At 41.2% G+C, this 27822-nt stretch overlaps 1 protein-coding gene across 1 annotated transcript in view; it reads left to right on the forward strand.

Moving 5' to 3' along the window:
• gmcl1 (germ cell-less, spermatogenesis associated) overlaps positions 1-27154 on the forward strand; it is a 260756-nt gene extending 233602 nt beyond the window's left edge. The window contains exons 13-14 of the mRNA XM_073062046.1: positions 3686-3773; positions 25295-27154. Coding sequence (XP_072918147.1) covers positions 3686-3773; positions 25295-25423 — 217 coding nt within the window. The 3' untranslated portion in view covers positions 25424-27154. The remainder of the gene's footprint in view (positions 1-3685; positions 3774-25294) is intronic.
• The last annotated feature ends 668 nt before the right edge of the window (positions 27155-27822 follow it).

A 27822-nucleotide genomic window follows, 5' to 3' on the forward strand; every position in this document is an offset into this window, starting at 1 on the left:
ACTTTAAAATATTACCACTGGAGTATAAAGGACTGAATGGTCTAGGGCCAAAATACATCTCCGATTGCCACACGAGGACACAGGTTTAAGGTGCTGGGGAGTAGGTACAGAGGAGATGTCAGGGGTAAGTTTTTACGCAGAGAGTGGTGAGTGCGTGGAATGGGCTGCCAGGAGGCAGATACGATGCGGTGGTGGAGGCAGATACAATAGGGTCTTTTAAGAGACTTTTGGATAGGTACATGGAGCTTAGGAAAATAGAGGGCTATGGGTAAGCCTAGTAATTTCTAAGGTAGGTACATATTCGGTACAAGTTTGTGGGCCAAAGGACCTGTATTGTGCTGTAGGTTTTCTATTTTTCTATGATTTCTTGCTGCATTATGAACCTTCCCGAGCTCTCAGGTTGTCTGGGGTGGGTCTGCTTACCGTCCCTAGGGTCAAAACTAAACATGGTGAAGCAGCTTTTAATGCTGCTCCACATTATCTGGAATAACCTTCCAGTAAATCTGAAGTCTGCCCCAACTTTAAGTTCTTTTAAATTGAAGCTTAAAACTTTTGTTTTCACTGTAGATTTTAATTAGAATCTTCTGCACTGTAACTTCTATTTATCATATCTATTTTTTGTGATTTTATTCTCATAAATGTCTGAAATTTGATGTTTGGTTTTTATATCTTGTTGTATTTAAAGCACTTTGAACTGCCATGTGTTTGAAAAGTGCTATAAAGTAAACTTGCTTGTTTATTATGAAGGAAAGAGAGGAGTTATAGAGTCATAGAAAAGTACAGAACAGAAACAGGCCCTTTTGCCCACCTAGTCCGTGCCTACTACCATCAACCTGTACTAGAACTATAGCACACCGTACCCATAACATCCGTATACCTGTCCAAACTTCCCTTTAACCTTGAAATCCAGCTTGCTTGCACCACTTGCAATAGCACCTCATTCCACACTCTCACAACCCTCTGAGTGAAGAATTTTCCTCTCATTTTGCCCTTAAACTTTTCACCTTTCCCCCTTAACCCATGACTTTAATTGCAGTCCCACCCAACCTCAATAGAAAAAGCCTGCTTGAATTTACTGTATCTATACTCCTCATAATTTTGTATACCTCTTATCAAATCTCCCTCATTCTGAGCCCCAGAGAATAAAGTCTTAACCTATTCAACCTTTCCCTATAACTCAGGTGCTCCAGTCCCAGCAACATCCTTGTAATTTTTCTTTGTACTCTTTAAATCTTATTTAAACCTTTCTTGTAGGTCGGTGACCAGATCTGCACACAGTACTCCATTAGGCCTCACCAATGTCTTATACAACTTCAATTTACATCCCATCTCACAGAATATAGAACATAAAAATTAACAACACATTGCAGGCCCTTCGGCCCACAATGTTGTGCCGACCATGTAACCTACTCTCGAAACTGACCACAATTTCCCTACTGCATAGCCCTCTATTTTTCTAAGCTCCATGTGCCTATCTAAGAGTCTCTTAAAAGATCCTATGGAATCCATCTCCACCACCATCGACGGCAGTGCATTCCACAAACCCACCACTCTCTGTGTGGAAAACCTTACCCCTGACATCCCCTCTGGACCTACTTCCAAGCACCTTAAAACTATACCCCCTCATGTTAACCATTTCAGCCCTAGGAAAAAACCTCTGGCTATCCACAAGATCAATGCTTCATTGCGCTTCTGTGCTCAGTACTATGATTTATGAAGGTCAAAGTGCCAGAAGCTTTCTTCACAACCCTAACTACCTGTGACGCCACTTTCAATGAATTATGGACCTGTATTTTCTGATCCTTTGTTCTAATACACTCCTCAGTGCCCTACCATTTACTTTGTAAGACCTACCCTGACTGGTCCTACCGAAGTGCAACACTTGCACTTGTCTGCATTAAATTGCATCTGTCATTTTTCAGTCCATTTTTGCAGCTGGTCTAGGTGCCACTGAAAACACTGATAGTCTTCCTCACTGTTCACTATGTTGTTGATCTCATCCACAAATTTGCTAATCCAGTTAATCACATTATCAATCCAGATCATTGAACAACAAAGGACCCAACAGTGATCCCTGCAGCACTCCACTAGTCACAGGCCTCCAGTCAGAGAGGCAACTAACTACTACCCTATTTTGAATGGTGAGCGACCAACCTCCCATACGGAACCTTGACAAGAGCCTTGCTAAGGTCCATGTACACAACATCAACTGCCTTGTAACTTCCTGGTAACTTCCTCGAAAAACTCTAAAAGGTTGGTTAGACACGATCTACCAGGCACGAAGCAATGCTGACTATCCATAATCCATAATACTACTATGTCGGGTCCCTTAGAATACCTTCCAATAACTTTTCCACTATTGATGTCAGGCTTATTGGCCGATAATTTTCAGGTTTATCTTTAGAGCTTTTCTTAACCATCAGAACAACATTAGCTATCCTCCAGTTCTCCAATTACCTCACCTGTCACTAAGGCTTATTTAAATATCTCTGCTCGGGCCTGTGCAGTTTCTACATTGCCTCCTACAAAGTTTAAAGGAACACCATGTCTGGCCCTGGGGATTTATCCACCCTAATTTGTCTCAATACAGCAAACAGCTCCTCCTCTGTAATCTGTACAGGGTCCATGAAGTCAATGCTACTTTACCTCACTTCTATAGACTGTGTCCATCTCCGGAGTAAATACAGATGTAAAAAATCCATTTAAGATCTCCCAAATTTCTTGGCTCCATGCACAGATTACCATTCTGATCTTCCAGAGGACCAATTTTATTCCTTGCTATCCTTTTGATATCCTTAGGATTCTTCTTCGCCCTTGTCTGCCAGGACAACTTCATGCTTTCTTTTAGCCCTCCTGATTTCTTTCTTGAGTGTTCCCTTGCATTTCTTATACTCCATATGCACCTCATTTGTTCCTACCTGCCTATACCTCCATTTTTTTTCTTAACCAGGACCTCATTATCTCTTGAAAACCAAGAGATAGTTCATGAAGATGGTGTCAGAGCTATGAAATTTCAGTTAAGAAAGATTGAATATGCTTGTTTTCATTGAAACAAAAGAATCTGAGTTGTATAATGAAATTATCTGAGATCTGGACAAAGTGAATTGGGACAGCCTACTTCCCTTACTGGAAAGCCACTATCTAGAGGACATAATTTAAGGGAACTTAAGGAAATAAGATTTCATTCAAAGAGTAGTTGCAATTTGGAGCCCTCAGCAGGGTGCCACAGTAGCTTGGTGGTTAACGTGATGCTATTAAAGCTTGGGAAGTTCCTAAGTTCAGTTTCTGTACATCCTCCCTGTGAAATGTGTGTGTTTTCTACAGGTTTTCTGGTTTCATCCAAAGACATACCAGGTACATTTGGTCATTATAAATTGTTTCGTGATTAGGATAGGGTTAATTGGGTTTGTCGGAGGTTACTGGGGCGATGTGTTTGAAGGGCAGAAAGGGCCTACTCCATGCTGTATCGCTAAACAAAACAAAAAGTATGGAGTGTTGCCCTTCGTCACTGTTTTAAAAAATTACCCTAATGAGAACTGGTGTGGTAATCTGTGCCCATAAACAGAGAGCTGGGATTAGACTAAATAGCCCTTTTTATGACTTCATCTGAAGTAGATTCAAAAGAAAGTACTTTTGGAACTGATGTTACCTTGGTCTTATTTTATATAAATCACATTTTTTACAGATTAAGACTGGCGTCATTTGACAGCAATGGGAAAGTGATCTGTAGTCGATCAGCAGGTTACCAGATTCTGTCACTGGAGAAAGACCAGGTACAGTACTATGAACCCATCAATTCATAGTAGAAAAATGTATGTGCTGTATTCACAGGGATTACTCTCTGACTTATTTTAGAACCCCCATTCTAAAGGATCAGCATGTCAGAGATCATCTGTGTTAACACTGAAAGCAGGAACACAATTTGTAAATAATCAGCCTATCTAAAGCAGTGAAGCCCTTTAGAAGTTATTAGTCTGACAGTTCCTAATTTCTTATTGTTTTGAATAATCCATGACATTAATACCATAAAGGTTATAATGTAGGGTAACATCATAGGTAGAAATGTACATAATTCACAACCAATGACATTGAGTTGATGTTTCACTTTAAGAGGCTGGTCTGAAGTGATGACATAATTACGTAAAAGGTTTTAGCGCACTTTGTGTTCAGGTTTCAGAGTTCTGTAAATGTGTTACAGTCCTTTTCTTAAACATAAAACGCCTCAAGCAGTTTTATTTGCAAAAACCTGTACTGGTAACCACAACACTCTAGGTTGATCCCAAAGTTATTGAACATGTCAGCCAACGCAGTTCCTTTGAGACGTACAAAAAAGCTGGATGAACTCAGCAGTTTCCTTTGCCAGAGTTTTGGGAGCAAAATGCTATTGCTTGGTTTGTACAAGGCGAGGCCAAATTTGTACTGCAAGAAATCACCAACAACAACAGCAAATTTTTTAATGGTGGTAGTGTTGCTCAGTAATTCCACAGCTATGAAGTGGTGAGTCTACTAGAACACCCGCCTGCATATAATAAATATTGGTCGCTGAAAGCTCTTTTATATACTTTTAGACTATCAGAGTCTGAATGTGCCAAAAAGATGCACTGCTTGCTTGGCCTCGGTGATAGTACTAAGCCTTTGGAGCTAATGGACTGCATATTGTCTCTCCTGGGAAATCACCGTCCTCATTCTGTTTCTGAAGAATTCTTCATGCAGCAAATACCTGATCCAGTTAGCATAGCCCTCGCTAATGCACCCATGAAGGACAATAGGGAGCTTGCTAAAATGGCTGATAGTCTACACTCAGCCAGGCAGAGATGCATAATTCCTCATTTCCTGCCTCAGTAAGTCTCAGCAAGGCCTCCAACATATGCACGCAAATCAGAATACTAACTAATGCTCTAAAACAGACTACATTGAGTCTGTGTTTTTATCATGCTCACTTTCGTATGGATACTAGAAAGTCCTCTCCGAATCTTCAACAGTCCTCTCCGCAGCTTCAACAGAATCAGGTTTATTATCACCAGCATGTGACGTGAAATTTGTTAACTTAGCAGCAGCAGTTCAATGCAATACATAATCTGGCAGAGAGAGAAAAATAATAATAATAATAATAAATAAAATAAAACATAATAAATAAACAAGTAAATCAATTATGTATATTTAATAGATTATTAAAAATTGTGCAAAAACAGAAATACTGTAGATTTTAATAAGTGAGGTAGTGTTCACGTGTTCAAAGTCCAATCGGGAACTGGATGGCAGAGGGGAAGAAGCTGTTCCTGAATCGCTGAGTGTGTGCCTTCAAGCTTCTGTATCTCCTACCTGATGATAATAGTGAGAAAAGGGCATGCCCTGGGTGCTCGAGGTCTTTAATAATGGACACTGCCTTTCTGAGACACCGCTCCCTGAAGATATCCTGGGTACTTTGTAGGCTAGTGCCCAAGATGGAGCTGACTAGATTTACAACCTTATGCAGCTTCTTTCAGTCCTGTGCAGTAGCCCCTCCATACCAGACAGTGATGCAGCCTGTCAGAATGCTCTCCACAGTACAACTATAAAAGTTTTTGAGTTTATTTGTTGACATGCCAAATCTCTTCCTAATAAAGTAAGCCACTGTCTTGCCTTCTTTATGACTACATCATTGTGTTGGGACCAGGTTAGATCCTCAGAAATCTTGACACCCAGGAACTTGAAGCTGCTCACTCTGTCCACTTCTGATCCCTCTATGAGGATTGGTATGTGTTCCTTTGTCTTACCCTTCCTGAAGTCCACAATCAGCTCTTCCGTCTTACTGACATTGAGTGCCAGGTTGTTGCTGCGGCACCATTCCACTAGTTGTCGTATTTCACTCCTGTATGCCCTCTCGTCACCACTTGAGATTCTACCAACAGTAGCTGTATCGTCAGCAAATTTGCAGATGGTAATTGAGCTATGCCTAGCCACAGAGTCTTGTGTATACAGAGAGTAGAGCAGTGGGCTAAGCACACACTCCTGAGGTACGCCAGTGTTGATCGTCAGCGAAGAAGATAATATGTTATCACCAATCCACACAGATTGTGGTCTTTCGGTGAGGAAGCCGAGGATCCAATTGCAGAGGGAAGTACAGAGGCCCAGGTTCTGCAACTTCTCAATCAGGATTGTGGGAATGATGGTATTAAATGCTGAGTTATAGTCGATGAACAGCATCCTGACTTAGGTTTTTGTGTTGTCTAGGTGGTCTAAAGCCGTGGAGGTTGCGTCTGCCATTGACCTATTGTGACGATAGGCAAATTGCAATGGGTCCAGGTATATCCTGGCATGTCCGGGTATATCTAGAGAAGATAGGCACGTAGAGGAAAATTCCCGGCCAGTGCATCAGGACATCGGAAGTCTCTGAGCACCCCTGTGAATGCCAGGGTCATCTACTGTTCATTATGGACAACCTTTCAATATAGTGTTTCCTGTGTGACATGGGTGCTTAGGTGAGTGTGCTGCTGGCATCGCCTATTGATGAGAAGGCAATGAGCGATGAAACCTTGCTGAAGGCAAGATCCAGATTTATGGAACACGACGGGTGACACTGCTTCAGTGGACAATGCTACACATGGAACTTCATCCTAGCTAAAGGGGCTAAACTTCTGCTCAATGCAGAATTCCTGTGTGCCCAAGGACTGTTAGTTGATCTTAAGAACTCCTGGCTTTTGGATGTCAAGGACTTTGGGCAGTTATCCTGTTTCCCCACAATTCTGTCAAGTGCATGCAGCACCGCATGCAAGTTTATTCAACTGCTGTGCGAACTTCCAAATCTTACAGCCCTCATTCTCCACAACAGTCACAAAACATAGGGTTGAGTGCCACTTTCCCGCAACTGGCCTGCCAGACCATGTCTGTGCACATAGACTGGACCCAGTCAAGCTGGCAACGTGAAGGGTGAACTTGCCAACAAGACTTGGCATAGTCCTCCATATGGTGCCTATGTCCAATAGTGGTTGCTGCCCATGTGGAGATTACCAACGCCTTAACAGGGCCACCACCCTGATCCTTACCTTATCCCAGGTTGAGATACTAAACTGGAAAAAAGCCAAATTTGAAGAAATGAGAAAGAATCTAAAAAGTGTGAATTGGGACAGGTTGCTCTCTGGCAAGGATGTGATTGGTAAGTGGGAGGCCTTAAAAAGAAAAAGTTTGAGAGTGCGGAGTTTCTATGTTCCTGTCAGGATTAAAGGCAAAGTGAGTGAGAATAAGGAAACTTTGTTTTCGAGGGATATTGGAAATCTGATAAAGAAGAAAAGAGAGATGTATGACAGGTATAGGCAACAAGGAGCAAATACGGTGCTTGAGGAGTATAAAAAGTGCAAGAAAATACTTGAGACAAATCAGGAGGGCTAAAAGAAGACATGAGGTTGCTTTGGCAGTCAAGGTGAAGGATAATCCTAAGAGCTTCTGTAGGTATATTAAGAGCAAAAGGATAGTAAGGGATAAAATTGGTCCTCTTGAAGATCAGAGTGGTCAGCTATGTATGGAACCAAAAAAAAATGGGGGAGATCTTAAATAAGTTTTTTGCATCTATGAAAATAAGGCAATGGAGTAGTGAGGTCATGGAACCTATACAGATTAAAGAGGAGGAGGTGCTTGCTGTCTTGAGGCAAATCTGACTAGATAAATCCCTGGGACCTGACAGAGTATTCCCTCGGACCTTGAAGGAGACTAGTGTTGAAATTGCAGGGACCTTGGCAGATATATTTAAAATGTCGGTACACGTGGGTGGGGTGCCAGAGGATTGGAGGATAGCTCATGTTGTTCCGTTGTTTAAAAAAGGCTCTAAAAGTAATCCAGGAAATTATAGACTGGTAAGTTTGATGTCAGTAGTAGGTAAATTGTTGAAAGGAGTACTAAGAGATAGGATCTCCAAGTATTTGGATAGACAGGGACTTATTAGGGAGAGTCAACATGGCTTCGTGCGTGGTAGGTCATGATTAACCAATCTATTAGTTTTTCGAGGAGGTTACCAGGAAAGTGGATGAAGGGAAGGCAGTGGATGGGCTTCAGTAAGGCCTTTGACAAGGTCCCACATGGGAGGTTAGTTAGGAAGATTCAGTCGCTAGGTATACATGGTGAGGTAGTAAATTGGATTAGATATCAGCTCAATGGGCGAAGCCAGAGAATGGTAATGGAGGATTGCTTCTCTGAGTGGAGGCCTGTGACTAGTGTTGTGCCCCAGGGATCAGTGCTGGGTCCATTGTTATTTGGCATCTATATCAATGATCTGGATGATAATGTGGTAAATTGGATCAGCAAATTTGCTGATGATACAAAGATTGAAGGTGTAGTGGACAGTGACAAAGGTTTTCAAAGCTTGCAGAGGGATTTGGACCAGCTGGAAAAATGGGCTGAAAAATGGCAGATGGAGTTTAATGCAAACAAGTGTGAGGTATTGCACTTTGGAGGGACAAACCAAGGTAGAACATACAAGGTAAATGGTAGGACACTGAGGAGTGCAGTAGAACAGAGGGATCTGGGAATACAGATTCATAATTCCCTAAAAGTGGCATCACAGGTAGATAGGGTAGTAAAGAGAGCTTTTGGCCTTTATAAATCCAAGTATTGAGTATAAGAGTTGGAATGTTATGGTGAGGTTGTATAAGGCATTGGTGAGGCTGTATTTGGAGTATTGTGTGCAGTTTTGGTCACCAAATTACAGGAAGGATATTAACAAGGTTGAATGAGTGTTGCCGGGACTTGAGAAACTTTATTCCCTGGAGCGTAGAAGAATGAGGGGAGATTTGATAGAGGTGTTTAAGATTATGATGTGTATAGATAGAGTGAATGCAAACAGGCTTTTTCCACTGAGGCTAGGGGAGAAAAAAACCAGAGGGCATGGGTTAAGGGTGAAAAGGGAAAAGTTTAAAGGGAACATTAGGGGGAGGTTCTTCACACAGAGAGTAGTGGGAATGTGGAATGAGCTGCCAGCTGAAGTGGTAAATGTGGGCTCACTTTTAACACTTAAGAAAAACTTGGACAGGTACATGGATGAGAGGGGTATAGAGGGATATGGTCTAGGTGCAGGTCAGTGGGACTAGGCAGAAAAATGGTTCGGCACAGCCAAGAAGGGCCAAAAGGCCTGTTTCTGTGCTGTAATGTTCTATGGTTCTATCCAAGACTTCGCAGCACATTTATCTGGAAAGTTAATTTTTTCCAAAGTCAGTTTAGTTAGGGACTACCATCAGGTGCCTGTGTGTTCAAAGGATATTTCTAAAGCAACTGTAAAAACCCCATTTGGCCTCTTTGAATTTCTGTGCATGCCATTTGGGCTGGAAAATGCAACACTGACTTTCCAATGGATAATGGACTCTGTATTAAAAGCTCTTTTTTTTTTGTTTACCTGGATGATATACTTGTTGTCAGTACATCTAACTCCGAACCCATATCCTATCTCCACACACTTTTCAAGTGCTTAAACCAATATGGGCTGATTATTAACACTGTTAAATGCCAATTTGGGTTGTCAGCCATCGCATATCCACAGAAGGTGCAAAATCCCTCCCATCAAAAACAATCGCTATGATAGATTTCCCACTGTGCCGCAGAACTGAAAAAAAACAGCAGGGGTTTTTAGGTACGGTTCATTTCTATCACCACTTCATTCCACAAGCTGCTGAACTTATGCTCCCTCTATATAGTGTGCTTAAAGATAATACCCCAATCAAGTGCTTGACTGGCCAGCAGACATGACCAGAGCATTGATGATACCAAATGAGCTCTTTCTAACACAACCCACAGACCAACGCACCTATAACCATTATTGCTGGCTTTTCAGACTATGCTGTGTGCAAACAATTGGTTGGAGGCATGTGGCAGCCGCTCGCCTTCTTCAGCTGGCAGCTCATTTACCCCTGAAAGGAAGTATAGCACGCTTAAGCATGATCTTCTTCTTCTCTATTTGTCTGTCTGCTCTTTTTGTTTTCTTTTAAAGGGTCAGCATTTCAAAGCGTTTCTTGACCACAAACTCCCCATGCACGTGATCATCAAATAACAGACCCTTGCCATCAGCAACACCACCTAGCCTACATATCCAAGTTCACAACTGATATACAACATATCAAGGGGAAAAATAATGAGGTGGCTGATTGCCTTTCATGGTCAGCCATACACATAGGGGGTGACTATGTTGGCATGGCAGCCAACCAAGCTACTGTCCCAGAAGTCCAAGCTTACCAAGCAGCAGTCACAGGCTTGCGGTTAGCTGACATTAAGTTACATTACACAGCTGACATTACTCCTTAAAGGCTGCTCTAAGGGCTTCACTGACCGATGAATGTTGGCATGATCATATCCTATGGGTCCTGCTGGGGCTCAGAACAGCTCCAAAAGGGAACCTACAGTCGTCCGCAGACATCTGGTATACGGACAGCATTACAAGTTACAGGTGATTTCATTCCTGATGGTACGATTCTGTGGTCGGCCTCCAAACAGTGTTCCACCCTTCTCAGTAAATTCAATTCCTTGTCATCTATTCCTACCTCCCATCATGGTGTACAGCACTCTTGGGTTCCTGTTGACCTACTTACATTCTGTCTTGTTTGTTTTTGTCTGCCATGATGCACACCATCATCCCTTTTGGCCCCTTAAGATGGCCCATTCTACGTTTTGGAATGGGGAGAAAAGACTTTTATCATAGATAAGAAGGGTAAACCTGAATATATTTCAGTAGATTGCCTTAAACCAGTCCACCAAGATTTGGAGGATTCTGCTACCATGCCCCTGGCATCACAACATGACCATGAGTGTCACGAGCCAGAGGTATCTGCTGTTCCTTCACTCATATAACATAGGACACAAGCCGGGTGGCTCGTCTGAGCTCCAGACAGACTCATGATGCCAGTTTTTGTGAACTCTGGGGGTGGGGGGCTTTGTAGGCTAATGTAATTGGTTGGAAATGTACGTATTTCACAACCACCAACATTGAGTTGGGGTTTCATTTTAAGAGGCTAGGCTGACGTGATAATATAATTACGTTAAGGTTTTTAGTACACTCATGTTCAGGTTTAGGTGTTCAATAAATGTGTTATGGTTTTATCTTAAACATAAAATGCCTCATGCTGTTTTATTTGTGAAAACCTATAATAAAACATACGAACAGAATTAGACCATTTCGTGCATAGATCCTGCTCCACCATTCAATCATGGCTGATTTATTATCCCTATAAACTCCATTCTCCTGCCTTTTCCCTATATCTTTTGACACCCTTACTAATCAAGAAACTATCAAGCTCCACGTTAAATATACCCAAGAGCTTGGCTTATACAGCCACCACTGGCAATAAATTCCAAAATTCACCACCATCTGGCTAAAGAAATCCTCCTCTCCTCTGATGTGAGAGCATCCTTAAGGAGGGTGAACACATGGAAAGGATCCAGCCCAGACTGACTAACTGGCTAAGTGCTAAAGACCTGTGCTGATCTACGGGCAGGAGTGTTCACTGATATCTTTAAACATTCACTTCAGCAATCTGAAGTACCCACCTGCTTCAAACAGGTTTCAATTATACAGGTGCCTAAGAAAAAAGCCATAACTTGCCTCAATGACTATTGTCCAGTAGCGCTTACATCCACTGGAATGAAGTGCTTTGACAGGATGGTCAAGAAACATATTAACTCCCACCTGAGAAGCAACTTGGATTTGCACCATTTGCCTACCATCACAACAGCAGATGTAATTTCATTGGCTCTTCACTCAACCCTGGAACATCTGGTCAGCAAAGATGCATACATCAGGATGCTCTTCATTGACTACAGCTCAGCATTCAATGCTATCATCCCCTCAAAAGTAATCAATAAGCTGCAAGTCCTTGGTCTCAAAGCCTCCTTATGCAATTGATTTCCTCACATGCCACCCCTGTCAGTTTGGATTGGCAATAACATCTCCTTGACAATCTCCATCAGCACAGCTGCACCATGAGGCTGTGTGCTTAGCCCACTGCTCTACTACTTGCTTTATACTTGTGCCTGTGAGGCTAAACACAGCTCTAATGCTATATTTGTTTGCCAATGACACCACTCAAATGTTGAATCAAAGATGGTGACGAATCAACATATATGAGGGGGATTGAAATCTGAATAAGTGCTGCTCAATCGATGTCAGTGAGACCAAAGGCTGATTATTGACTTCAGGAGGAGAAAACCCAAGGTTCGTGAGCCAGTCCTCATTGAGGGAATCATAGGGAGAGAGATTCAACAACTTTAAATTATTTGGGTTTTTTTTTTCATTTTTGAGGATCTATCCTAGGTCAAGGATGCAAGTGTCATTATGAAAAAAGCACAGCAGCTCCTCTACTTTCTTAGAAGTTTACAAAGATTCAGCATGTCATCGAAAACTATGACAAACTTCTATAAATGTGCGGTGGAGAGTATATTGATTGGTTGCATCATGGCCTGGTACAAAAACACCAATGCCCTTGAACAGGAAAAGCCTCCAAAATGTAGTGGATACAGTCCGGTCCATCACAGGTAAAAACCCACCCAACCCTACACCAGAGATTACAACAGGAAATTGAAAATGTGTGTCATAAAGGCAGTGTTATGATAGTTATGGGAGATTTCAACATGCATGTCAATTGGAAAAAATCAGGTTGGAAATTGATCTCGAGAGTGAGTTCGTTGAATGCCTACAAGATGGTTTTTTAGAGCAGTTTGTCGTTGACCCTACTAGGGGATCAGCTATACTAGAATGGGTGTTATATAATGAACCAGGTGATTAGGGAACTAAGGTAAAAGAACCCTAAGGAGGCAGTGATCACAATATGATGGAGTTCAACTTGAAAATTTGATAGTGAGAAAGTGAAGTCTGATATAGCAGTATTTCAGTGGAGTAAAGGAAATTACAGTGGTACGAGAGAGGAGTTGGCCGAAGTAAATTGGAGGGAGATGTTGGCAGGGATGACAGCAAAGTGGCAATGGTGTGTGTTTCTGGGAAAAATGAGAAAGGTGTAGGATAGATAGATGTATTCCAAAAACAAATGGCAAAATAGTACAAATGTAGTTGACAAGTCAAAGCTAATGTAAAAGCAAAAGAGAGGGAATATAACAAAGCAAAAATTAGCAGGAAGACAGAGGATTGGGAAGCTTTTAAAAACCTACAGAGAGCAACTAAAGAGTCATTAGGAAGGAAAAGATGAAATATGAAAGCAAGCTAGCAAACAATATCAAAGTGGATAGTGAAAGCCTTTTCAAGTATGTAAAAAATAAAAGATGAGAGTGGATATAGGACCACTAGGAAATGAGGCTGGAGAAACAATAATGGGGGACAAGGAGATGGCAGATGTACCAAGTGAGTATTTTGCATCAGTCTTCACTGTGGAAGACATTAGCAGTGTGCCAGATGTTGAAGGGTGTGAGGGAAGAGAAGTGAGTGCAGTTACTATTACAAGGGAAAAGGTGCTCAAAAAGATGAAAGACGTAAGGGGACATAAGTCACACAGACCAGATGAGCTGCACCCTAGGATTCTGAAAAATGTAGCGATAGAGACTGTGGAGGCATTAGTAATGATCTTTCAGAAGTCATTGGACTCTAGCATGGTCCCGGAGGATTGTAAAATTGCAAATATCACTCCACTTTTTGAGAAAGGAGAAAGCAGCATAAAGGAAAATATAGACCAGTTAGCCTGACCTCAGTGGTTGGGAAGATGTTAGAGTCGATTGTTAAGGATGAGGTTATGGAGTAACTTGGTGAGACAAGACAAGATAGGACAAAGTCAGCATGGTTTGCTTAAGGGAATAATTTTGCCTGATGAACCTGTTGCAATTCTTTGAGGAGATTACAAACAAGTAGGATAGAGGGGATGCTGTGGATATTGTATATTTGGACTTTGAGAAAACCCTTGCCACACATGTGACTGCTTACCAGATTAAGAGTCCATGGTACTGCAGGAAAGTTACTGGCATGGTTAGAGCTTTAGCTGATCGGTATGAGGCAGCAAGTGGGAATAAAAGGATCCTGCCAGTGACTGGTACGCAGGGGTCAGTGTTGGAACTGCTTTTTATGCTGTATAGCAGTGATTTAGATGATGGTATAAATGGCTTTGTTGCCAAGTTTGCAGATCATATGAAGGTTGGTTGAGGAAACAGGAAGGCTGCAGAAGGACTTGGAAAGATTAGAAGAATGGACAAGAAAGTGGCAAATGAAATATCATATTGGGAAATGATAGGTCATGCACTTTGGTAGAAGAAATAAATGTGCAGACTTCTTTCTAAATGGGGAGAAAATCCAAAATCTTATATGCAAAGGGACTTGGGAGTCCTTGGGCAGAACAAGCTAAAGGTTAACTTGCAGGTAGAGTCAGTGGTGAGGAAGGCAAATACAATGTTAACATTCATTTCAAGAGATCTAAAATATACGAGCAGGGATATGATGCTGTGGCTTTATAAGGCATTGGTGAGGCCTCACCTTGGGTATTGTGAACAGCTTTCGGCTCGTCATCTAAGAAAAGATGTTATGGCATTGGAGAGGGTTCAGAGGAGGTTCAGGGATAATTCTAGGAATGAAAGGGTTATCATGAAAGGAACATTTGACCACTTGGAGTCTGTACTCGAGGGAATTTAGAAGGATTGGGTGGGGGGGGGGGGGGATCTCAATGAAACCTTTCAAATCTTGAAAGGCCTAAACAGAGTAGATGTGGAAAGGGTGTTTCCCATGGTGTGGGAGTCTAGAACAAGAGAGCGCATCCTCAGGATAAAGGGGCATCCATTTAAGTAGGGATTCAGAGAAATTTCTGTAGCCAGGGTTGGTAAACATGGAATGTATTACCACTGGCAACTGTGGAAGCCAGATCGTTGGGTGTATTTAAGGTAGAGCTTGACAGGTTCTTGATTGGACGCGGCATCAAAGGTTATGGGGAGAAGGTCAGGGAGTGAGGCTGAGGAGGGGGAAGAAATAATCAGCCATGATTGAATGGCGGAGCAAACTCAATGGGTCAAAAGGCCTAATTCTGCTCCTATGTCTTATGATATTACATGGAATGCTGTTGCAGGAAAGCAGCATCCAGCGTCAAGGACACCATCCATCCAGGCCATGCTCTCTTTTCACTGCTGCCATCAAGGAGAAGGTACAGGAGCCTCAGGACCCACACAACCTGGATCAGGGACAGTTATTACTGCTCAACCATCAGTGTCTTGATTCAGAGCGGATAACTTCAGTTAACTCCTCTCTCCCCATCACTAACTGTAACCACAGCCTATGGACTCTTTATCTCATGTTCTTGATATATATTGCTTATTTATTTATTACTATAATTATTATTATTTCCTGTTTTCTATCTTTTTGTATTTGCACAGTTTGTTGTCTTTTGCTTATTGGTTCTTTGTCCTTCCTGTTGGATGCGGTCTTTCATCAATTCTACTGTTTTTCTTATATTTACTGTGAGTGCCCACAAGGAGATGAATTTCAGGGTTGTATATACTGACATATGTGTACTTTGATAATAAATTTGCTTTGAACTTTGAAAGGGATATCTTTTTATTTCAAGGCTGTGCCCTCTGGTCCTAGATCTCCCACTGTAGAAAACATACTCTCCACATTCACTCTATCTGAGCCTTTTAATATTTGATAAGTTTCAATATGATTAACCCTCATTCTTCTAAACAACAGTGAGTATAGCCCCAGAGCCATCAAATGATCCTCATACATTAACCATTTCATTTCAGGAATCATTCTCATAGCCCACTTCTGAATTCTCTCCAATGCCAGCACATCCTTTCTCAGAGAGGGGCTCAAAACTGCTGACAGTACTCCAAGTGTGGTCTGATCAATGCTTGATAAAGTTTCATCCTTGCTTTTATATTTTCTTTTATAGTCCTCTCAAAATGAATGCTAACATTGTGTTTGCCTTTCTTGCCACCTGCTCAGTCTTAGACTACACTCTTTCAAAGTCTCTAAAATATTTCTTCCTTCCAACATTTTTGCTCATTGTTCCATTTTTCAATACTTCCTTCCTGTGCCCAAATCCCTCTCCCAAGTCCCTAATCCCTCTCTCTTCTCCCTGCACCATGTCTCTGATGCTGAGATCCAAACTGTTGCATGTCTATCTACAAGGCTTTGCCTTCCATCTACCCACACAGTTGTGTTTGGATCACTGGCCTTGCCCACCATTGTCTTTCCTGAAATCTCTTCAATTGCTTCAAGTGCTAGTGAACTTGGCAAATCCAAATCATGATGGAAGCCATCATGCACAAACTTTTTATTGTGCTTTTAATAGTGTAGATCAATTCTTAGGTCTCCATGTGCTGTTTAAATGCTTGACTTCATGATGCTGACTTTATTATTTTACAAACGTTTGTAGATGAAGAAGTGTAATCCCTGGTATATATAATCCAAACATCTTTAATCTTATTTTGTCACAGTAGCCTTCAGTCATTTCTGAACAACAGTGAAAGCTGTGAAACATCATCAAGCCGGGATGATTAGAATCTTGATTAAAATGTTCGGATTTCTTATCATTCTGTATAGAAGGTGTGGACAAGGGAGGTGCAGGGGTGCTTACAAGACAGTTTTGAATCAGTGAATTAGACTGTATTCAGGGATTCATCTTTGAGTCTGAATGAGTACACTATAGCTTGTCACTGACTTCATTAAAGCCTATGTGAATGAGTGTATGTGCCTATGAGAACTTACTGTATGTACCCAAATCAAAAGCCATTGATGAACCAGGAGGTTCGTAGTCTGCTTAGGGCTAGATCAGTGGCATTCAAGTCTGGCAACTCAGGTCTGCACAAGAAAACTTAAGTACGACTTGTGGAGGGCTATTTCAAGAGCTAAGGAACAATTCTGAGTAAGGTTGGAGGCAACATCAGATGCACACCAATCCTGGCAGGATTTGCACGCCGTTACTTCCTACAAAACAAAACCCAACTTCATGAATGGCAGTGGTGCTTCACTACCAGATGAGCTCGATGCCTTGTACACTCACTTTAAAATGAACAATAAAACTAGTTATGAGGATCCCTGCAGCACCTGGTGACTCTGTGATCTCTTTCTCAGAGATTGACTTCAGGTTATCTTTAAGGAGGGTGAACCCTCGCAAGGTGACAAGCCTCAACAAGTATTTTGTAAAGGTTTTCAGAGCTGTGCCAACCAACTGACGGGGGTGTTCCGAGACATTTTCAATCTCTCATTGTTACAGTCGGAAGTTCCCACCTGCTTCAAAAGGGCAACAATTATACCAGTGCCCAAGAAGAACAGGGTGAGCTGGCTTAATGACTGTCGTCTAGTATCAGTCACATCTACGGTGATGAACTGCTTTGAGAGGTTGATCATGGCTAGAATCGACTCCTACCTCAGCAAGGATCTGGACCCACTGCAATTTGCCTATTGTCATATTAGGCCTACTGTGGAGACGATCTCATTGGCTCTCCACGTACCCTTGGATCAACTGGACAAAACAATTTCCTATGTCAGAATGCTGTTTATTCACTACAGCTCAGTGTTTTAACACCAACTTTCCTACAGTTCTCATCAAAAAGCTTGAGAACCTGGGCCTTTGTACCTCCCTCTGCAAATAGATCCTCAACTTCCTAACTGGAAGACGACAATCAGTCCAGATTGGAAATAACATCACCTCACTGACAATCAACACTGGCGCACCTCAGGGATGTGTGCATAGCCCACTGTTCTAGTCTCTGCTCCCATGACTGTGTGGCTAGGCACAATTCAAACAGCATCTATAAATTTGCTGGTGATACAACAATTTTTGGCAGAATTTTGGATGGTGACAGGAGGGCATACAGGAGCGAGACATATCAGCTAGTTGAGTGGTGTTGCAGCAACATCCTTGCATTCAATGTTCATAAGACCAAACAACTGAATGTGAACTTAAGGAAGTGTAAGACAAGGGAACAGACACCAGTACTCATCAAGGGATCACGAGTGGAAAGGGTGAACATTTTCAAGTTCTTGGGTGTCAATATCTCTGAGGACCTAACTAGGACCCGACATATCGATGCAGCTTCAAAAAAGACACAATGACAGTTATATTTCATTAGGAGTTTGAGAAGATTTGGTATAAGACCATAAGATATAGGAGTAGAGATTTCATATGTCACCCAAAACACACAGATTTCTACCAATGTACCATCGAGAGTATTCTAACTGGCTGCATCACCATAAGGTTTGGGGAGGGCTACTACACAGGATTGAAGTAAGCTGCAGAAACTTAGTTAGCTCCATCATCATGGGCACTAGCCTCCATTGTATCCAGGACATGCCCTCTTCTCATTGCTTCCATCAGGAAGGAGGTACAGAAGCCTGAAGGCAGACACTCATTGATTCAGGAACAGCTTCTTCCCTTCTGCCATCCAATTTCTGAATGGACATTGAACAGTACCTTACTTTTTTTTCTGTTGTTATGTATTACATTGTATGCTGCTGTAATGTTAAATTTCATGACATTTCATGCTCATGATATTAAACCTAATTCTGATTCTTCACAGTGTGGCTATATATTTATTGCATCAGCAGCACATTGAGGTTAACAGTAAAATATTCCAGCATAATTCAGCTGTAAAAATGGTATCCTGGGAAACACTTGGTTGCAGACAAACAAACTAACCAACTTGAAGTCTAGGAATCACTTGTTGTTTTCAACCTATATTTCTTATCGAATCAAAGCTGACATTTCTAATTAGGATTATTAGTGCTCTGAAAGTAGAATTGATCCTCAGAAGTAGATAAGACAATGATTATTCACGTAATTTTTTCAGTGAGAATTAAGACACTTTAATGGGGGAAAAAAACTTGGACAAATAAATTATTTGATAGCTGGATGTGGAATTCAATTAAACAGTGTATATAATAAGCTTGTTTAATATTGCGAAAAGCCAAAGGTGTACTCTATTGAGAATTGCTTCAGTGGTTTAAGCAGGATTAAACCTTCAAGCCTCCAGGTTGTTTACCTGTTCGATAGAATCATGGCTGATCTAAATCTAACCTCAGTCTACATGCCTATCTACCCACAGTAACCTTCAGCCAGTTGCTTTTCGAGCATTTACCTATCTCTCCCAAAAGTATTCAAAGACTTAGCTTCCATTTTGGTGGGACTTCCAAAGACTTGCAACTCTGCGATGATGAAATTCATCTTATTTCTGACTCAACTGGACAAATTACTTCTAAGTAGTAACCCTTAATTATAGATTGTTCTACAAGAAGAGTCATCCAGCAGGATCTCAATCCAAGGTATCAACTGTCCATTTCTCTCCATAAATGCTGCTTGACCTGCTGAGCTCCTCAAGCATTTTGTGAGTTGGTCCAGATTTCCAGAATCTGCAGTGTTCTTTGTGTCCTCTCAGGATTTTATATGCTTCATTTAAATATCCTGATATTCTTAGAATCATAGAACACTACACCACAGAAAGAGGCCCTTTGGCCTATCTAGTCCATGCCAGAACAATTTAAGTTGACTACTATTGACCTGTAAAGGAACCATAGCCCTCCATAGACTTCCCATCCATGTGTACCATTCCAAATTTTTCTTAAATATTGAAAGTGAACTACACCCACCATTTCTGCTGGCAGCTCATTCCACACTCACCACCCTCTAAGTTAAGGATCTCCCCTCGTGTTCCCCTTAAACATTTCATCGTTCGCTCTTAATCCATGATTTTTAGTTTATAATCTCACTCAACCTCAGTAGGAAAAGCCTGCTTATATTTGCCCTATCTATACCCCCCCATAATTTTTTTATACCTCTGTCAAATTTCCCCACTCCAAGATAAGGCCTAACCTACTCAACCTTTCCATGTAACTCAGGTCCATAAGTCCTAGCAACATCCGTGTAAATTTTTTCTGCACTCTTTCGATCTTATTGATATCTTTCCAGCAGGTAGGTGACCAAAGCTGCACACAATATTCCAAATTAGGCCGCACCAACATCTTATACAACTTCAAAATAACATCTCAATTCCTGTACTTAATACTTTGATTTATGAAGGTTAATGTGCCAAAAATTCTCTTTACAACCCTATCTACCGGTGACACTTCTTTCAAGGAATTATGGATCTGATTTCCAAATCTCTCTGTTTTGCTGCATTCTTCGGTGTCCTACCTTTCCCTGTATAAGTCCTACCTTGGTTTATCCTCCCAAAGTACAACACCTCACATTAAATTCCATCTGCCATTTTTCAGCCTATTTTTCCAGCTGGTCAAGCTTTGATAACCTTCATCACTGTCCAGTACACCCCCAGTTTATTTTGCTGATCCATTCCCTGTGGCACACCACTAGTCACAGTCTTCCAGTCAGAAAGCATCTACTACCACTCTCTGGCTTCTCCCATGAAGTCATTGTCTAATCCAATTTACTACCTCATCTTGAATGCCAAACAGCTAAACCTTCTTGACCACCCTCCCACGTGAAACCATGTCAAATGCCTTGCTAAAGTCTATGTAGACAATATCTACTGCCTTGCCTTCATCACCTTTCCTGATAACTTCCTTGAAAAACTGTAAGATCTGCCATGTACAAAGCCTATGTTCCACTTTTCAATCTTCTAATCAAGACTATCCTGTCCATCCATTCCTCCTAAAGCAAGTTGCCCATTCCTGGTAACTATTAATTAAACCATTGCAGAACAACATTTATATTTTTTATATAAGAAGACCAATATCATGTGCAATACTCCAGATTTGTTCTCACCAGTGTCCTTTATATCTATTTTTATAGTCTTTTTCCATAGCAATAAACAATAGTATTCTGTAACTCTAACAGTTCTAACACTAAATCTGTGTTCTGGTATTGTTTTCTTTTGTAGTACCTCAATGCACTGCGATACTGAAATTATCTGTATAAATGTCATGCAAAACTAAAGTTTTTCACTGTACCTCTATATGTGATAATAATAAACCAGTCTATCCTTAATCCCCCAACTTCCACATTATTCTCCATGGTGAATATCACTGAGATGAACTCATTCAGGATCTCGCTTATATCCCCTCACTCATTCCCTCCTTAGCTACCATCTTATATTTTAAAAAAAGTTAGCATTCTCTAATTTTCCATGGCAAGGTCATTTCATTGCCCCCTATTACCCTCCCCATGACTTTGTTGTTTTCTTCTCTATCCCATCAAATGACCTGAACAGGACCAATTTCCTATACCTGACATACGTTCCCTTCTTTTCCATGATCAAACCTGCAAAATCTTTTGTTAACCAAGGTTTCCTTGATAATCATACAGCCAGATTGGAGGAGATCCAGGTTACTTCTCAAGTAGGGAATTAATATGCTTCATGACCAACCTCTCAAAGCGCTTCATCAAAGTGAATGTAAGTGCGATTGGACATTAGTCATTGAAGCAGGTTGTCACATTTTTCTTAGGCACCACTATGATTGAAGCCTGCTTGAAGCAGGTAGGTACCTCAGATTGCCAAAGCGAAAGTTTGTAAGTCTCCATAAGCACTCCAACGTGGGTTAGCACAATGCTTATTAGTACAGGTCATCAGTACTCGGGCTGGTATGCTGTCTAGGCTAGATGCTTTCTGTGAATACACCCTCCAGAAAGATGCTTTCACATTAGCCTCAGAGAATGAAATCACAGGGTCATCAGGGGCTGTGGAGATCCATGAAGGAGTCTTCATGTTCTGTCAGTCAAAGTGAGCAAAAAGTGATTGAGCTCATCGGGGAGTGAAACCTCAGTCCCATTTATGTTGCTTGGTTTTGCTTTGTAGGAGGTGATGGTATTCAAGCCCTGCCACAGTTAGACCATAAAATATTGGAGCACAATTAGGCCATTTGGCCCATTTCATTGTGGCTGATCCATTTTCCCTCAAAGCTGTCAATTTTGATACCCAAGTCATAGACATATAATTAAAAAGAAGCAGCCCCAACACAGACTCTTGTAGACCGCGACTAGTCACCAGCAAGCAACCAGAAAAGTCTCCCTTTATTTTAACCACTTTTTGCCTCCTACCCATCAGCCAATGCTCTATCCATGCTACATTTTTCCTATAATACCATGGACTCTCAACTTGTTAAGCAGCCTCATGTGCAGCACCTCATTAAAGGCCTTCGGGAAATCCAATTATACAGTATCCATCAATTCTCCTTTGTCTATCAAAGAATTCCACCAGATTTGTCAGACACAAATTTTCCTTGAGGAAACCATATGGCCTATTTTATCATATGCTTCCAAGTACGCCAAAACCACATCCTTAATCGATTTCAACATCTTCACAACCACTGAGGCCAGACTAACTAGCCTATAATTTTCTTTCTTCTGCCTCTCTCCCTTCTTGAAGAGTGGAGTGATATTTGCAATTTTCCAGTCCTCTGGAATCATTCTAGAATCTCGTAATTTTTGCAAGATCATAACTAGTGCTTCCACAATCTCTTCAGCTGCCTCCTTCAGAACCCTGGATTGTATACCATCTCATCCTTATCTTTCAGTTTCCCAAGAATCTTCTCCCTAGTAATGACAACTTCACACACTTCTGCTCACTGACCCTCTGGAACTTCTAGCAGACTGGTAGCGTCTTCCACAGTGAAGTCTGATGCAAAATACTTATTCAGATCGTCTGTTATTTCCTTGTCCCCTATTAGCATCATTTTCCAGTAGTCCAATATCCATTCTGGCCTCTCTTTTACATTTTATGCATCTGAAGAAAGTTTTGGTATTCTCTTTAATATTATTGGCTGGCTTACCTTTGTATTCCATCTTTTCCTTCTTAATGACATTTTAATTGCCTTCAGGTGGTTTTTAAAAGCTTCCCAATCCTCTAATTTTCCAATAATCTTTACTATATTATATGCCCTCCCTTTGGCTTTTATGTTGGCTTTGACATCTCTTGTCAGCCACGGTTGTGTCATCTTGCCTTTAGAATATTTCTTCCCCTTGGGCATGTATATATCCTGTGCCTTCCAAATTGATTCCAGAATCTTCAGCCATTGGAACTCTGTCATCATCCCTGCCAGTGTTCTTTTCCAATCAATTTTGGCCTGCTCTTCTCTCAAGTCTCTGTAATTCCCTTCTCTCCAATGTAATACTGATACATCTGACTTAGCTTCTCCTTCTGAAATTGCGGGATGAATTCAATCATGTTATAAGACCATAAGCTATAGGAGCAGAATTAGGCCATTTGGCGCATTGAGTCTGCTCTACCATTTCATCATGGCTGATCCAATTTCCCTCTCAACCCCAATCTCCTGGCTTCTCCCTGTATCCCTTCATGCCCTGAACACTTGCACTAGAATATTATGATCACTTGCTCAAAGGATTCCTTTATTCTAATCAATTCCACTTAATTGAATAACACCCAATCCAGAATAGCTGATCCTCTAGCAGGCTCATTCATGAACTGCTCTAAAAAGTCATCTTGTAGGCATTCTAGAAATTCCCCCACTTGGAATCTAGCAGCAACCTGATTTTCCCAGTTTATCTGCATATTGAAATTGCCCATGACTCTAGTAACATTGCTCCTTTGGCATGTATTTTCTATCTCCCATTGTCTTTACTACTATTTGGGGATATGTATATAACTCCCATCAAGGTCTTTTTACCCTTGCAGTTCCTTAGCTCTACCCACAGCGTTTTAACATCTTCCGACACTTTGTGACTTCTTTCTCATGATTTGATTTCTTTTTTCCCCAACAGAGCCAAGCCATCTACCTTTCAATACAATGTGTACCCTTGAATAAGCTCCCAGCTATAATCTTCTTTCAGCCACAATTCAGTGATGTCCATAACATCACACCTGAATCTCTGTGCTATAAGTTCATCTTGTTGAGCATCCCTCTGTGATTCAAGTTTAGTCCAAATTGCCAGTTTGCACATGAGATGACTTTCCGGTTTATCCAGAGCTTCTGATTAACGAAGAGTCTTGATTGACTTTCTGGGGCACACTTTAACCCTGGTACCAAATTAATCTCATGCCCTTTTTTTGCCCTCCTGCTTTCCTACTTAAGTTCTTAAATTTTGAACTCCTTTGAACTTGATCTCTCTCACCTTAAATGCATGCCATCTAGTTTAAACATTTCAACCCTGGGATAAATATACAAACTTAAATATATAAACTGTCTGCCTGTATCTCTCATAATCTTATGTACTGAGGGGAGACCTGTCCCCAACCTGTCTCCCCTCAGCCTCTGACCTCTCCTTGTGCACTTTTAACCTCTAATCCAGGCAGTATCCTGGTATACCCCTTCTGTATTCTCACCAAAACCCCCTACCTAGATGGGTCAAGCAGAATTGAATGCAATACTCCAGATGTAGCCTCACCAAAGTTTTATAAAGTGCAATATAATTTCCTGACTGTTGAACTTATTCCCTCAACTTATAAAAGGAAAAATGCCATATGCCTTCTTTACTGTCCTGTCAACATGTGCAACCTCTTTCAGGATGTATGCTCTTTCTGCCATTTCCCTACCCATATCTGCAAGCGATTTATATCCCACTGTCTTTTGGTAATCGTCTACACTCTCTACGATACCACTATTCTTTGTAATGCCTGCAAACCCACCCATTCACATTTTATCTATATCACAAATAACAGGTCCCATTATGGATCCCTGTGAAACACCACTAGTCACAGATATTGAGCCAGAATAAGTTCCATTGACAACTACTATCTGTCTTGTATGAGCAAGTCAGTTCTGAATCCAAGTGACCAAGTCATGGAGTGTCAGACTATACCTAGAGCACAGAGCAGCTCACAATACCACACCTGAGGAGAACTGTGTGTGAACTCCAAGAATTAAATTATGGGATATTGTGTCTCCTGGAATTTAATAAAGTAATAGTTCATGACAATATTTAAATATTGGGGACACTTGATAGAGCATCCTTCGTTGGTTTAGGAGTACAGATCCAGAGGGCATTGTCTATAAGTCGCAGCCCAACCTCTAAAGAGCAATATAAAGAAACAGTTCTACACAGTGAGAATAATAGATAAATGAAGCTCCCAGCTGTAAAGAGCACTTTATGCTGCCACATGTTATTTTTTCAATCTGATATTGAACTATTTTGCTGGCATATATTATAGTTAACAGGGGAAAGGTAGATTTATGAAGTGTGGTCACAGATCTCGTTCAATTATGGAGCAAAGGGGGCTTCATGGTCTCCTCTTGCTCCTCTAATTCTGTAAGAGGGAGGGAACTGCAGAAAGACACTATGAAGGGCATGGTGTGCAGATGACTTGTCCCAAACTAACAACTCATTGCAAGAACACACAAGCCCTATATGGCCAGGCAATTTGTAATTTAGGACCTATTTACTCTATACAGTCTCCCCTTTTGACTTTAGTTTGTCCAAATTAACTCTCATGCTTTTATTTCTTATAGGAACAGATTGTGTTGAATCTGGACAGCAGACTTCTGATGTTCCCACTCTACATTTGCTGCAATTTCCTTTATACTTCACCAGAGACAAAACCTGAGATTGACGATCAGCCACCAAACAATGAAAGCTGAAAATGAGATGACACTGTTGTCTCTGCCCAAGAGATGAATCACACTTCTCCAGGAGTAGCTCTTGGTCATTTTAACCATTTCTGGGGACAAAATATGTACCTGTTCATTGCACCAGTCTGGGGTACTACACATAAAGGAATAAAAAAATTAAAAACTTCACAAGTACAAAATGGAAAGAAACTGCTGCATCTGTCTTTCTCGCTTTGCATTTTGTTTCAGAGAAACAGTGGTGTTCTGGAACTGTAAGCTTGAAATATTCAGTTACGAATGTTTTAGATGGGATAAACATGCTCCAAACCAAATTGTTCTTGCTTCCCTAATTTCAGGCTGCTGTGTACTGTACAACTGATTTTGAAGAGTAATCAAGCAAGTAGCCAGGTCCGTATGAGCAGTTGCTATCCAAAGCGACAAAAACCTCGAACAGTAATGCAGACTTACCTTCTCCCTTTTCCCAGGATATATATTCGATATTCATTCAGGCAATGCTGCTGTTATGGAGCATGGAAATGGGTTCTTAAGCCTAACATTCATGTTGACCAAGGTACCTATCTGAGTTAGTTCCATTTCCCTGTATTTGGCCCGTATCCATTTAAACTTCCCTCTTCTTGTATCTGTCCAAATGTCTTTTAAGTGTTGGAATTGTACATGCCTCTGCCATGTATTCTTCCACCATATTTTGTGTAAAAAAGTTGCCTTTCAGATCTTCTTTAAAATTGTCCCCTCTCACCTTAGATATTTACCCTCTAGTTTTAAACTCCTCTATCCTGGGAAAAAGAGTTTGGCCATCCACTTTATCTATGCCCCAAGTTTAGAAGTATCTTCTGTAAGTTTTAATTAATGAGTCAAATTAGAGCATGAGGTATTAACTAACCAGAGGCAGCAGAGGCTCCAGACTCAGATATGGGGCCTGACTGATCTCTCCTCATCTCGTCCTGGGGACAGGGATCATTCTGTGATATCTGCATACCTAACCATGTCTGGCACAAGACTGTTAATGGTGTTGCAGAGGAGACCAGAATAGTTCGCATGTGAAACTTTAAAGCAGAAACAGAACAGCAAGAACAAACAATCGGACAGCTCTCCTTTGTCCCAACCTAAAGAACCAACAACCGAACTGCTTTCCTTCCTCCCCATCCCAAAGGACAAACAATCAAACACCTCTCGTTCCTCCCCATTGCAAAGAAAATTGGTCAGCAAAAATAAACAACCATACAGCCCTCATTCCTCCCCATCCCAAAGAACCAGCAACCAAACGTCTCTCTTTCCTCCTCATTCCAAAGAGCAAGCAACCAAATAGCTCTCCTTCCTCTCAACCCAAACAAAACAGATCATTAAGAAACATTCAGCTTGTGCCTTTTCAAATTGGACTTTTAGCTGCTAGAACAATGGTACCCTCAGCAGGTAGGAAACTGTAAAAACGGTTTGTCACAATACAGCAGTTTTACCTATTAGCAAATCTAAAGGTAGTCTAGTTAACCTTGCTTCACTTAAAACTGAATTATTGCTTGTCCTATTTGGAATCTGAATTCCTGTTTGAATGAGAAATGGAGGAGCAGATAGAGAGCCAGGTGTTTCATTCTTTGATGGTGTATCGTGTTTTGCAGTGTTAAAAGTGGAATTCCTACTTTGTACCTACATGAAACACTGCATTTGGCAATCATTAAACATGTCAACCAAACAAAAAAATTGCAGATGCTGAAAATCTGAAATAAAACCTGAAAATGCTTTTCACCACAGATGCATAACAGTTAGCTTGAGATGTTCTGGAGATCAGAGTTCAATTCCGGCACCTTACTGTAAGGACTCTGTACATCCTGCCCATGGGATGTGTGGTTTTACCCAGGTGCTCCGGTTTCTTCCCACAGTCCAAAGATGTGTCGAATAGGTTAATTGGTTATTGTAAATTGTCCCATGATTAGATTAGGGTTAATTGGATTTGTCAGGTGTTGCTGGGCTGGCATGGTTCGTAGGGCCAGAAGAGCCTACTCCATGCTGTATTGCTAAATAAATAAATACTCAGCAAATTAGGCAGCATCTGTGGAGGAATTTCAGAAAGATTCACTTTCTTCCTTAACAGCTGCCAAGTGCTGAGTATTTTCAGCTTGCTGTTTTTTACACCAATAATTATTATTTTTCCTAATGAAAGGATATGTGTCAGTCATCTATCTTGAGAAATAGATATGCAAGTTCATCTTTTGGTACCCACTGTCATGGCCGCATTGCCGTAATCCCACTTTATAATCACAAGAGCCCCAGCCCTTGAACCTCTGCAGTGTGGAACAACACTGCCAATCTGAGACAGCCTCCACTGCAAGCTGGAACTTCGAGCTACACACACAAAGTGCTGGAAGAACTCAAGGCCAGGCAGCATTTATGGAAAAGAGTATAGTTAATGTTTT

Source organism: Hemitrygon akajei, chromosome 1 (genome assembly GCF_048418815.1).
Source record: "Hemitrygon akajei chromosome 1, sHemAka1.3, whole genome shotgun sequence".
Lineage (NCBI taxonomy): Eukaryota > Metazoa > Chordata > Chondrichthyes > Myliobatiformes > Dasyatidae > Hemitrygon > Hemitrygon akajei.